General features: G+C 41.7%; 1 protein-coding gene across 3 annotated transcripts in view; it reads right to left on the reverse strand.

The window, feature by feature from the left end:
• Positions 1-14,132, reverse strand: part of clcn3 (Cl-/H+ antiporter 3) — a 32,197-nt gene that overhangs the window by 3,958 nt on the left and 14,107 nt on the right. For 2 of the 3 annotated variants that reach the window (XM_088348185.1, XM_088348186.1), the window contains 10 exons: positions 13,421-13,520; positions 11,525-11,712; positions 10,659-10,781; positions 9,324-9,530; positions 9,170-9,250; positions 8,859-9,106; positions 7,200-7,497; positions 6,952-7,138; positions 5,348-5,746; positions 2,854-3,070 (listed from right to left, as the gene is read on the reverse strand). In XM_088348185.1, the coding sequence (XP_088204311.1) occupies positions 2,854-3,070; positions 5,348-5,746; positions 6,952-7,138; positions 7,200-7,497; positions 8,859-9,106; positions 9,170-9,250; positions 9,324-9,530; positions 10,659-10,781; positions 11,525-11,712; positions 13,421-13,520 (2,048 nt within the window). Of the gene's footprint in view, positions 1-1,369; positions 1,446-2,853; positions 3,071-5,347; positions 5,747-6,951; positions 7,139-7,199; positions 7,498-8,858; positions 9,107-9,169; positions 9,251-9,323; positions 9,531-10,658; positions 10,782-11,524; positions 11,713-13,420; positions 13,521-14,132 lie in introns of all 3 variants that reach the window. The other variant, XM_088348184.1, reaches the window with a different exon arrangement.

Consider the following 14,132-nt stretch of genomic DNA (forward strand, 5'->3'; position numbering starts at 1 on the left):
TTAGGAACAATCTAGGAAAAGTCATAACATGGGGATTTTTCTTGTTTTTCAACAAGATAGTCGTGCGTCATTTTGACCCGTGGACAATTGGAGGGTTGAGTACTTACAGAAAAAAAACAGCACAGAAAATGCACATTTCTTTTCAAATCGAAAATTGCAAGGAAGTTTCAATACTGGTCTGAAAAATCAATTATTATTTTTTTTCCCCAAAAATCATGCAGTCCTAAAGTCAACTTAAGTTTAAACTCAACACTGAGTTTAAAAAATTTTGTAGGTTCCTAACGTGCTCTGAATGTGAACTAAAACAGAGCATATCTTTTCTGCCATGTGAAAAAAATAGTTTTTTTTTTTTGGGGGGGGGGGGGCTCAATACTATAATACGAGGTTAAAATATAAGCACATTTTTGTAGGACTACAAGCAACTACGTGACCTTGGTTTCCTGCAGTTCTTCGTTAAAGTTACATTATTCATTTATTTTAAACAAAATGTAATAATTTGATTATGTTTATATTTTCTTTTAATAGCATATTTCTAAACCCTGCCCTAAAACGTGATGAGCCAATCACAGCCAACTCAATACACTCGGAATATCTCTGCTCCCCAGCCATTGAAATGCATTGCAGTTCGTCAGTTTTCGTTTAGTTTTTGTGTGTTTTTTCTTACATTTTAAACTTTAAAATGTTCGGTGTGCATGCAAATCTGATACGCGGTATCTTAAGAGGTTTGACGATGGGGTGCATTTCCCAAGCCACAGTTGAATCGAGTCGACCACAGCACCAACTCAACGTGAACAAAGTTAATAAGGATGTCTAAATCTTTTCTCAGATAAGTCAACAAAAAAAATAAAGGTATTTATAACGTTAACATCTTTGAGCTTAGGCTGACGCTACCTAACGGTAGATCACGTCACTTTGTTTACCTGGAGTTCGGTGGCCTGTTATGTGCTAATGTTTGTATTTCGGTAATCATATGTGATTTATAGCTGCTTTCCAGAGTGTTCTAGTCCTAGTAATGATAACTTTTGGAGCTTCGGTTATTTAACTTACCTGCAAATACTGGATTATATTTATAAAGAACCCTCGAAACCCTGATCTTAGACATCCTTTTTAAACTGAATGGCGCACCGGCGTGGTCCAGGACTCATTAGCACGTAGGCCACGACAGTCTGCCACTGTTTGAACCCGGACTCTGAGTGACCACCTCTCCAAAGCAAGTGTTCCAAACTAAGCCAGGCCCCAGCAGAAAGTGAAAGCAGGAGGGTAAAGCCGCCGCCCTGAGTTGACACAGTACACCAAGCTTTATGCGTCCCTCCCTCAAAAGCGAGCTAGCGATTTGCCGCCTCGCGTGTAAAGAGGCTCGGCTGGTCACCAAGAACTGTGCGGACTGTTTGAGCTCCTCCAGGTGTTCTAATATGTCCTTCTTTGTGATGATTCCCAACATAATCCTGAAACACACACTTGTTACTTGCAACAAGCTGCTTGCGCCGTAGGGGTTCAGCGTTAACGGTAGGGCTGCAACTAACAATTATAATAACTCATTCAGTGCCAGACGTTTCTCTCAAATGGGAAGTGCTGGTGACAGACAATTTTTGCCATTTTGAAGGCCTAAAATGTAGCTCTGTAGCTATATAGGCATAGGATACGTAAAAAGAACGCTTGAACCCTCATCTTTCATCAAAAAGTATACTTTAACTATTGTGTAGTAAACTACAGTTGAACATTGCTTAATTTCATAAAAATAATATTTTCCAAGAAAACTGAGAAAAACGGCTTTTTGTGAAAGGATGCATTTCTTGCACAACATTTACTTTTCATATATATATATATATATATATATATATATATATATATATATATATGAAACCTCCAATATCTAAGCGATGCCTTCTGTTAACAGAAGGGAACTTTGCTTGAACATTTCATGTAATTGCGAGAACACTAGCTTATGCATAAACGATGCATGAACTTTGCGAGAGTTTTTATCCCCCAGGTGTTTTTTCACTGGAGGAGCCGTCATGATTCCTTCGTTTATCGCGCGCCTGTGTTCCGTTGGCTAGGTTAAAACGCGGATCTCTCCTCCTCTCCTCTGCGCCGCCAGACAGACGCTCACATACAGAGCAGAGGAGGAGGGGCGTGACCGTAAAGCCTCTAAACAACACGGCGCGCAACTGAAAATGTCTAAATTTCAGGTACGCGCTTTAAAAATGCCACTGGTTAACCCCTCGTGTGCCACTCCTGGCAGGCGTGTCATAGGTTGCAGACCCCTGATCTAGACAATACGGTACTTCATCGATTCAAAAAGATCTTGGGCATTAAAATAAGGGGTCAAGGCACCCTCTGCTGGACTACACTGCTACTACGAGTTTGTGGCTAGTTCAAGAGGACATCACGGAAGCAAATGTGGTCTTGAGTCACCCCCTTCAGACTCAAAGTGGTACTACAACCATGTCCCCTCAACAGCCTAACTCCACTACTAAATCACAACGGCATTTGCTCTGGAGGTAGAGCGCTGGTCTTGGAACCGAGAGGTTGTAGGATCGATCGGGGTTAAATGTCGAAGTGTCCTTGGGCAAGACACTGAACCCGATAAATAGGTAGTTGCCTTGCTGCTATCGGTGTGCGTGAATAGGTAAGTGTGAAGCAGATTTTAAAGCGCTTAGGGGGGTCTTTAGTCATTTGAAAAGCACTACATAAATTCAGACCATTTACATCAAAATTCAATGCATTTTAATTTTCATTGAATTAACGTATACTTTACGTATAGATTGTGCGCTTTTAATAATAGTCTTTAATCGATTCGTTGTTGCAGCCCTAGTTAACATCGAGCACTCGCCAGCAGCGAACGGTACTCACCCGTTGTGAGTGACCAGGCACTGGCGTAGGCCGAGTTTCCTGAAGATGTCCACCACAATCTCCATGGGGGTGTGGTCAGTGACGGTAAAGGGGCTCATGTCCAGGATAGAGCGCAGCTTGAGGGGCCGGGGGCTGTCAGCGGGCAGGGTGGGGGCGTGCTGGGTGAAGTACACTCGCGAGTTCAGCATGATGCCTTCCTGTTTACGCCGCGCGTTCTCTGTTGGGGTGCAAAGGAGAAAGAGATGTTAACTCAAATCAGGGATGAAAATTGGATCGGGCGTTAAAAAGGTGTCTGGAGATAATATTAGACTGGTCAAGAGAAGGCTATCTGTAGAGCAGGGGTCTCCAATGTGGTGCCCACAGGCACCAGAGTGCCCCCTAAGGACAGTTGAGGTGCCCGCAGACCTGTTTTGAAAATAGCTCACCAGTGCTGGGTCAATGTGATTTTGAAGTCAAATGATTATTTTAGTGATTGACTGTGTCCTTTTAACCTGACTTCCATTTAATACCCTGGTAATAACATGGTAACAACATTGTAGTAACATGATTTTTTTTACTTTTAGAAAAAGTAGCTCACAGCTGCAAAATAGCTACCTGCTGTAGAGAATTAATCACCACAGTAACTTTAGCCAAATCGAACCGGTTGAAATGCAACCTACTTGAGGCTTGATTCAGCCAAGATAATGAACGTATCCCGGATTAAACCTTTATCTTGGTTTTACTCAATACCCTCAAGGTGTTTGTGTGTGTGGTGCCTCCTGAGTTAAGTTAAGTTAAATCAATGCAAATAGGTGCATTGGATCTTGTCAAGATGAAAGGTTGTAGTACCACTTTGGTCTGGCAGAAGACGCCTTAAGACCCTTTTTATAAAAGTATCTTACATTTTTTTTTAAAATCATTTTTGTTGAACATTGCATAATTAAACAGAATTGGCATGAAACCGTCAAACACTACAAAGTTAACAACTTTCAAGGCAACAGAAAGTGCTGCAGAAATAAGGAGAAAATAATATGAAAATAAATTACTTACATGGTCTGCATTTATATAACACTTTCCAAGTCAGTAAAACAACATGTTTATCTCAACACAAGGGTCATATTCTTAAGCATATTTCATATCATTTCTACATCGGGAATGTTTATCATATTTAAAGATTTACCTAAAAAAATGTTCACAAAGTCTAGAGAAGTGGGTTAACATTTTTATATTTTTTGTCGGATAAAGATTCTGCTACAGATAAAATTTAATTTATTGCTCTTTCTTTGTTTTTGTTTCGTATGTTAAGTCCAAATGTAATATGGTCTTTGAATAGTGTATAGCATACATTTGTATATATCTTTGTTTACAGGCCCTGCCCTACTTACGAACGAGATGAATTCGGACGATCATAAGTTGAATTTGTTCTTAAGTTTCTTCAGTCCTATACTTTGTATGGAATGTATGTTTAAGATTTATACAAGTATTTTTAAGACTTGTATATGTAACCTGTATTGTTTTGAAACTGAAAAATAAACGTTTGATAAAAGAATATGCTCTATAACGTTACAAAGCAGACTGAATGATAAAGCATTGTACTGGAGAAACAAAGCTTCACCTTGGGCGTTGACATTCTGTGGTCTGTGCAGCCCTTTGAGACTCCTTGTGATTAAGGGCTGTACAAATAAATATGACCAGACTTGACTATAAAGATAAATAAAATTAAGTTTAACTTGCTTTTGGAAGAGTTAGGCGACTTCTTCCTCCGTAGTAAAAAGTGGTCCAAAAAAAAGCAATCCAACCATTTTCTCAACCGCATCCAGCTTTCTTATTCCACTTTCATTTCAAAAGAAACGGCTCACCTATTCTTTACACTTTACACCAACCATAGTGAATGGATGCACGAGATGTTAATCAATAAAAATGTCAAAGTTCTTAGCGCGCTGAAGATACAGTATAAAATGTTTACACACGAATTAGGAAGCGGAAGCTAATTTGTTCTTCGGGGTGGATGCTGGGTGACCTCTCACAGCGCCACCACACGCCGGTAGCGGCGGAAAGAAGCACTATAGTGCTGTCTTGTACTAAAAAAAAGATTCACACAATACAAAATCTAACTTACAGCAAAGTCCAGGTATTTATCGACATCCCGAAAAAATTGTTTGTATCTACCTTTTTTCTTAAGTCGAATAGTCGTAAGTAGAGGAGCGTCTGTATTGTTAAGTTATTTAACACTTAGATTTTTTTTTTTAATATTCTAAAATATTTTAAGGTTTTGTGCTCTATTTTTGTGTCCGTCCAAAACTTCAATATTTGAATAAAAGGAAGAAATCAAAATGTGTTTTAAAAAAATCCAATTCATCAATTAAATCAAAAGAATAAACGAATGGTTCATCAATTATTAAAATAATTGTTAGTTGCAGCCCAACTAATTACTGTTTTCAGTAAAGTGCCCAACATTGGTTACGAAAGACAGATTTTCAAAGGGAATAGAAGAGCCTGCAAGCAGCAACGTTACCTATAGCAATGGTGATGTCCCTGCGCAGAGCAAAGCCCACAAGCCTCTGAGATTCCTTGGAGACGATGACAGGGAACCCATTGTAACTGGTCTGATTGATGACACCCTGCAGGTCGTCCACCGTCATGTCGTCCTGCGTCAGCACGGCCAGCGGAGAGTCGCAACGGCGCGGCCGCATCACCTCCCTGGCCAGAGTCGTGTGCGTGAATTCCTCTTTAGCATCCAGGAAGGGGTAGCCGTTGAGACGGATGTGCGACTCGTAGATGCCTTCGCGCCCGAAGGCATCGCCGACCCATTTGCTGGTCATGACTGCAGCCATGAGTGGCACAATGTACTCCAATCCGCCAGTCAGCTCGAAGACGATGACCACCAAGGAAACGGTCATGCGGGTCACGCCACCTGCGGGAGAGGAAAAAAAAAATCAGAATGAGGCCAAGTGGCGGCATTGACAGGGTACTCCCAGGATTTTCCCATTCAAATTCAAGACTTTTTAAGACCTTTTCCAGACCACAACAAATGAAATTTAAGACCAATCTCAGACGTGGGAAGCGGGCGCTGAGTCATGACAATCACTGGTGCCCGACACCCCCCGTTCGTGACAATGGGGACTTTAAAACCCAGCCCCTAGGCAGAGGAGTAGGGAAGGTATTGCGTATCCGGCAGAAGAGGTTTCGTTTGCAAGGGTTGCCGAACCACGTTGGCACTAACCCGGTTGCAGCCAAACCTGGACTAAAAGTGGGACTGAGGTGGCCGCGAGCAACACCGAGCATCTTTGCCATTTAAATGGCCTTTTCTTTCACTGTCTTAGTGGAGAGAGGCGTGTCTTTAATTTTCTGCATTATTTCACTTTTGTTCTTAAGGTCTGTAATAAAGTGTTCTGATATCTCGATGAATGACTGCTTCATGTAGTCACCATCTGTGAACGGTTTTCCCCACTTTATAATCTCCTGGGCCCCAACAAAATTTGCAGCAGTAGAGTAGTTTGGAGATGAAAACCACTTCTTAAATCTATTTTTGCGCTCATATAATTTCGCCAGAATTGATGCACTCGCACTTTTTCTCTCACATTCAATTGGGTACTCTGCTGCAAACGTAGTATGCTTTCCCTGTAATATTCTTTCCACATTACTCTTCTTGTTATTGGTCAATTTCTCTCTACAGAGCAAAGATTCAGGCAATCCATCCGCATCGGCGAATAATTCGATCAAATAAACATTGAATTCTCTGTTCTGCCAGTTATATTTCTCTTTATACCTTTGTGGTCCATGGCCGATTTGTTGAAAACAGCCACCTGCCTTACTGGTGACAGTTCCCCTTTAAAAGGAGCGGAGCTTGGGCCACTAACACGGGGAAGAGGAGAGAAAGAGTAAAGTGGAGGATCAATACACTGGATTTCAGCTTGTAGATAGTGAACTCGTACCAGCTCGTCAATAAAATGTTATATCTATTCCACACATATTTACAGCACTGGAAATCGTGGAAAGGTTTTTGTGTCATGCTTATCTGCCTACAGAAAGCATGTTTAAATTAAAATCTATTTACCTACTTAATATTTTTCAATGTGTAAACTAAAATATTTTTGACACCCTGGCGAGTGGACTCACCGAGGCAGGCCGCGGCCCCCACCATGGCATAGAGTCCCGGCGTGATGCAGTCTGCGCCAACCTCACACCATTCTTTGAACAGGAACCAGTCGTGATGGTAATATGCCAGCTGCTCCATTGCGATTCCCACGATTCGGCCCGCTATGGCACCAATGGCCATGCTGGGGATGAACAAACCTGACGGAACCTGCAGGAGACCACATTAGGTAAGGGATGGGGACCAAGCGGAGCAAAGGACAAAAACTCACCTTGAGGCCAAACGTGAAGATGGTCATAATTATTTTAAAAATCAGAGCCAGGCAAAGCTGCCACATGGCGGCATAGACGCCTGCCCCCGCGGGCCGGTTAGGGTTGTCCGTAAAGGCTTTGCTGCCATTCATTTGGCTGCGATACTGGCAGAGCTGTGAGGACTCCAGGGGACCACAGTCAGTGAAAAGCTCCTTGATCAACTCGCTGGTGTTCTGGCGGGTATACGGGTTCGGAAAGGCCACTATGGCGGTGATCACCGCCACCAGGATCACCTCCAAAACAGGGTACTTGCCTGAGGTCAGACAAAGTTACCACGTCAAGTCCAACATTGTGCATCTCTGTAATACAGTGTTACCTCTGTATACAAGCACCTCTAAAAACGAGAAATACTAGGTTTTTTTAGAACAATAATCTTCCCCGCTTTACGAGGGAAAAAACAGTTTATGACCAGTCCCAAAGGCTATCACTAGAGACTGCTCGAGACCGCTCACCGCTAATGACTGCACAACGCCTGCATCAGCTCGGCCCAGTTTTCGCAAGCACCTCCGACCATCAGGTACCTGATTCCGTGCCAGTGGTTATAATTGTAGAGTACCTGTATTCCACAGCAAATTCATTTTGGTCGCATATCTTTAATCACATTTTATATCATCTCCTCTTTGTGACTTTAGCCATGATTTCCGGAAAAGGAAACGGTAGGGAGAATGATGACGATTAAAATGGAGCAAGAAATAATAGAAAAACATGAGAGCAGTTTTGTGTGAGTGACCAAGACAAGGACTACAATCGGAAAGCAGCGAGTGCAGTTCTCAAAGTCACGCAAGCATTTACGCAGCGCTTTTGCTGCAATAATTTTGGAGGGAGGTTATATTCCCGTTGAAAAAAAACCAGGCAGAATGGAGGACGAACCAGAGAAGTTGGTGTTTACAAAGGATATCAGACAGATGATAGCTAAGTGGGAGGAAATTGCGGCTTTTGTTTAAAAACCGCCATCCAGAAAGAGTGCCAACTGGTCATGTGACGGCTCTTTAATGACACTTGCCTTACGCATTTCTGTAACATTTTGAAGGGAACGCAGGGGCAAATATTTTTGGATAAGTTTCTTTTCAAAAGACCTGTATAAGGGGATAGCATTGTAAGTCCAGCGTTAAGGGCAAAATGAAGTGATGAATGAAAACTGAAAAATTGTGTGTGTTCATGTTCATTTAAAGTAACAGAAGCGTTGATTATACGTGTACAGTAAGTGCTTACGTATCATCAAGAGTCGGGCGCCAGCACATACGTTCGTTACAGACACTTCCTCCATGGTAAGTGCTCATAATAAACTGTCATTTTATTTCATTAGAATAATCTTTTATAACTGATTATTGTATTTTTTGTGATTAATTACTCATGTGTTTTTAGAAATCAGGAAGTATTATAGCTATTTAGGGTTCATTTTTACGCTTTTGGGAGGTCGGAAATGGGCCAATTAGTTTTTGATGATTTTATATCTAGAAATTTTGCTGGATGAGCTTTTCCTGGAACAGATTACGCTCGTATAAAGAGGTACCACTTTACTAATAATTCTCTTTCTACAGAGACATTTTGGCAGGTGAGGTGGGGGTCTTTACTTTCGTTTACAAATGTACCACAGATATCTAAAGCACTTGCCAAAGCGGGTTGACTTGCGTCGCCGACACCAAGCAATGTTGGCTCGAATGAAGAAGGCGCCCCACAGGCCCCCGAAAACTCCCAGAAGGATGAAGGGGATGAGCTCAAACAGGTACCAGGGAGTGTGGTACTCAACGTAGAACAGCACCAGGCGGCTGTTCCCAAACGGGTTAATAGAGCGCAGGACAAAGGCGGCCACCAGGGCAGCGAAAAACGAGCGCCACAGCGTCTTTAGTGGAAAATAGTAGCTCACCTGCAGGAGAAACGAGAGGTTTCAAGTCTAACACAAACTTCCAGATCAGCCTACTTTGCTCACCTCTTCCAGGCTGAAGAGAACACCGCCAATGGGCGCGCCGAATGCCACCGACACGCCGGCTGCTGACGCGGCGGAGAGGACCTGATCCGGCGGATGCAAACATTGGCGTTAACAGGAAAAGCACAGCCAAAGAACATTGTGAGCCCACACCTACCTCTCGCTTCTTGGCTTCGTTTTTGCTGTACTTGGGGAACAGGTAAGAGAAGATGTTGCCGCAGCAGCACGCCACATGGACCAGCGGGCCCTCCTTTCCGAGACTTAGGCCCGATGCCACCGCTAACACCAAAGTGATGGTCTTGATCATTAAGGTCCACTTGCCCAGGTAACCCCTGATAATGAAGCCACTCAGGATGGTTTTGATCTGACCAAGAATGGAGGGAGGGTTGCCTCATGTTGATGTTAAATTATTCCCATGGACATATTCAAACACTTCTTTTTTTATCCCACCTTCTTTTCTTCTCAAACTAAAGTCTATTTTCTTGACCATAGATATTGATTGTCTAAGGTAGTGGTAAAAACCTTTTTGACACAAAGAGCCATGAAAGCAAAATATTCCATTTATTTTAGAGCCACACCATGTGTTTTAACACCTAATTCAACAAAACCACCAAACCCGCTCTTAAGACAAACAATCATTTTAACCATTTTATTTCACTGTGTAAAGTTTGATAATTTAATAAAATCCATGAAATAATAGGAATACCAGAGCCTGTGTTCCATATCAACATATATACTACTAAAAATTTCCTGCATTTACTTAAGATCGTCGAGAATAATTTATACTGTAATTTTTGTCATAAATAATGGTTTCAAAATGATGTTCGAACAGGGCTTTTTGGAAAAAAAAAGTCACAAAATACGGCAAGCAAAAGGGATACAGATGTATTTAGGGGAGTGTGGTATGTGTGCAGAAATCTGCCCACCCAATCAAATTGCTCTAGGTGCTTGGCTGGCTGTTTCAGGTCTTTACAGTTTGTCCTGTGGATTTTCATCATAAAGTGTCTCAACACCGAAGATAGATGGTTTAATGAGCTTCCATATACTGGATTCCAAAGACATGTAAAACCAAAACAAAGTATGTTGGTGTAGGCCATGAGTGTGATCTGTAGTTTAAACTTTGCCCAAAATGTTTTGGACCGAACAAATGGGTAACTGTGTTGCTTAAACTAAACACTGAATTTGGAAAGTCACAGAGAAGACTGCTTTGGCCCTTACTTACCCTTACTATCTCCGGGCCACATGTACTAATGAAAAGAGCCAAATCTGGCTTGGGAGCCATACATTCCCGACCCTTGGTCTAAGGCAAAGAGTTCATGTTTGGCCTTATTTTTTCCCCCAATTATGTTAGTACTACCAAAATTTGAAGCAAGATAGTTTTAAATTATTTAAAATTAAAACAATGCAAGTCAAGCAAGTGTTTGGTTTTCTTGTGCTTTAATTCTGGTCAGCATAGCAACTGAAAAAATAAAGCAAATACAAAACATTTTACCTCTGGAATTCCTGATCCGCAGGCATATGGAGCAAAAACTTTGACCAGGCAAACTGCGAGGAAGGCGAAAGACAGAGCCCAGTAGATGTACATGAAGTAGTTCATGATATACGATCCAGGACCCTGCATTGGGAGTGGTGAAGCGATGTCAGTACAGTTAAGACACAGGTGGTCAACGCGAGGACTTAGGGCTGCAAAGATTAGTCGATAAAAATCTATAAAATAAATAATTGACACTTAACTCCATTGTTGACTATTGTCGCAAGACACGTTTTTCTAACATTGGAGGCATTTTACATGATTATAATCTCTGCTGAGAGTCGCTCATGTGCAGTAGTCTGTCTCAAGCGGTAACATGCATCATTGGCATACATCATTTAGCCTTGATATGGCAATTAAACTACTTGCAAGGTTTGCAAAGCAGACCTTGAAAGTACATCTGTGATGCACAAACATTTAAAGAGAACAGTCAGACAGTTGAAGGAAACGGAACCTGACTTAAATAACAATCAAGCAGTTGTTTTGATGACATGAATTATACATGTTTACGTGTATATTAGGCTTAAAAGAGAGCCTAATGCCAGAATGTACCTGGCAAACATTTTGTAAATTAAATGTATTCAGTCCAAAGAACAAATGTCAGTTGCTAAAACCTTAAAAGCAACAAACCTAACTGTTGAGAATTATGAAATACTTTAATTACAGACTATGCAGTCGACCACTGAATGCACTTTACAAATTGCATATTTGTTTCATCTAATTATTGTTTTCCAATTATTCGACTAATTGTTTCAATAGTCGGTGACTAGTCGACTTTTACCGTAATATAGTGGACAGTTGCAGCCCTACATTCCTCCGCAACTCACCTCAGCCTGGCCCAAGATGAGCTCGGCCCAACTCTTCCATTGGGGACACTTGTCCCTCTCGGCGAACGTGGTCTCGTTGGACGTCCAGCAGCACTGCTCGTGATTGAACCACATGGCGCTCAAGCACACGCCCTCCTTCAGGTCGTTCATCCAGTCGGCGGCGATGTCGATCAGGCCGGCCAACGCACCTGCCACAATGTCAAAGTTAAGTCACAGTCACAAAGCTTGCTCTTTTTAAGTCCCTGACATTCTGTATATCAAGTTAAAGCAAGTCTTGATGATTTATGTAGAACTTGTTTGGGCAGCCAAAATACTTCCAAACAACTGAGCATAGGGGCCTCTCCTGTCTACTACTCTTTCAGCATCCTTTGAGTGGGCTTGCTATGTGTTATCCATTGTCTCTTGATCACTCATTTTAATCGTCTTGCAGTCCTTTCGCTTCCACTGTGAGAGTCGCTATTCATGCGAAATGATTGGCTGGTACTCGTCACCTTCTCTGTCTCCTGAATTTTGGTCTGGTGGTAATTACAGTTTTAATTATCGACTTTTATGAAACGTTTTTACTATTCATCGTGGGAAAAAAAATGACGCTAATTATCACTATCGTTTTATAGACCCTGGCCTAGTGGTGTGCGCCAGATACCATCCACTGGATCACTTGAGATACAGACAATACATGGCAATGCATTAGATCTCATTTCATCATCACACTATCATTAGTATATATATATATATATATATATATATATATATATACACACCGGAGCCATATCCACCTGGTGGGAAGTGGCTAGAGTCAAGAACACATTCGCATTTCAGACTCTTTCTGGGAGATTGATACAGAGGAGGGGATTCCCAGCCCCCTTGCTCAACTGATGTGTCGGGAGTCATTAGGTGACCAGACCCCCCAATTCCAACCCCTAATGCTGAGCGCCAAGCAGGGAGGCAATGAGTACCAATGTTGTAAGTCTTAGGTATGACTCGGCCGAGTCTTGAACCAGCAACCTCCCAGTCTTGGGGCGGGCGCCCTACCCCTCAGGCCACCGAGCTGATATCTTACTATCTTTAGTAACGGTTTAAAACTGTTGGTGTTATTAGGCAAGCCGCGAGAATATTGTCTGACATAATACATGTCATGTGTTACAGCTGACTTGCAACGTCTTTAGGAAGCACACAAGATTTTTAATTGAGTTATGAAAAAGGCATTGTGGGAAGTGATTCAGTTGTTCTGAACTGAATAAATAAAACGAGATTGTGGGAAGTAATTCAGTCGTCCTGAAAATTATAAACACATGGCCGCACATATTCAACAATGTTTGTCACTTATAACGCCTAATTTGAGATGAGAAAAAGTGAAAAAACACTCTCTCTTGTCTAACATATCTAGTACCGTGACTAAAATAGTGTGAAAATGAGATAAGCCCTAATGCCTCTTCATGTGTCATCTATTGGATGGGTTTCGGTACTCTCCCTGTCGCAATCTTGGTCAGATTCCCATTGCAACAAATGTTATGCTATTGTAAACAACCATCCATGTCCCTAGCGGCTTGATGGTTAGGAATCGGTTCTCTTACCATTGCTATCCAGTTTGCCACCATTGTCATTAAATTGTGGCCAGCGATAAATTTGATCAACCATTCAATAAGGCACAAATATGATATTGCATTACCAATATTGTCCGCATATAAGGTATGCCGGATTCGAAAGCTGCACGTTCAAATTCCTGGCCGAATTGGGGTTTTTGAAAGCACTTATAGTCTGGAAAATACGGTACTTTGCTCAACAAAACTAAACTGTTTAAAGGTGTGATTTATTTCGGGGAACCAAAAAAAGACAAGATGATAATGCCTAATGGCACACGAAGCAGGAAAGCGTCAAGTTCAGTCCAGCACTTACCAGAGGCCAAGCCGGTGAGCGTCACCACTAGCCATCCAGACCAGGCGTCATAAAGACTTTTGGTGAACTCCCAGGCAGACTCCTTCTTCTTGCTGTTTATCTGTGCACAGACACACAATGTTAGCAGGATGCATGAAAAAGGACGTTCATTCGTTCAGCAGGCCAAGGACAGCTGATGTGTGAATGACAATTGTATTTATTGTCAAAGTAAACAACCTAGTGTACATTCTTTACAAGGAGATTAGACGTGGCACTCCAGGATAAACATGTAATAAAGAATTCAGAGATGTTAGGATAAATTGGCATGACTATTTACAAGGTAGTGATCTGGAACTGGCCAAAGTTTTATGTGCATCTGAATAATAGTGCAATGAAAAAGTTGTGCAATGGCAATTAGCAGCAACATATTTCCAAAATAAGTCGAGAAATAAGATATGAGTACTAATTTTTTTAGTAAGTAAGTAAGTATAAGTGATCGAAGTCTCATTGTCCATAAGAAAGCAGGCTAACTTTTAAAGAAACACATTCTTACCTAACTGGCAAAATATTCTTCTTATTTTAAATATGAATGTTCTAATTCTGGGCAGCACAGTTCTGAGGTCATGAGATCGAATCTTCCTGTGTGGAGTTTGCATGTTCTCCCTGTGCTTGTGTGGGTTTCCTCCGGGCACTCTGGTTTCCTCCCACATTCCATGAACATGCATGCCAGGTT

The sequence above is a fragment of the Urocampus carinirostris genome, chromosome 11 (assembly GCF_059441175.1).
Source record: "Urocampus carinirostris isolate Australia breed hairy pipefish chromosome 11, RoL_Ucar_1.0, whole genome shotgun sequence".
NCBI classification, from domain to species: domain Eukaryota; kingdom Metazoa; phylum Chordata; class Actinopteri; order Syngnathiformes; family Syngnathidae; genus Urocampus; species Urocampus carinirostris.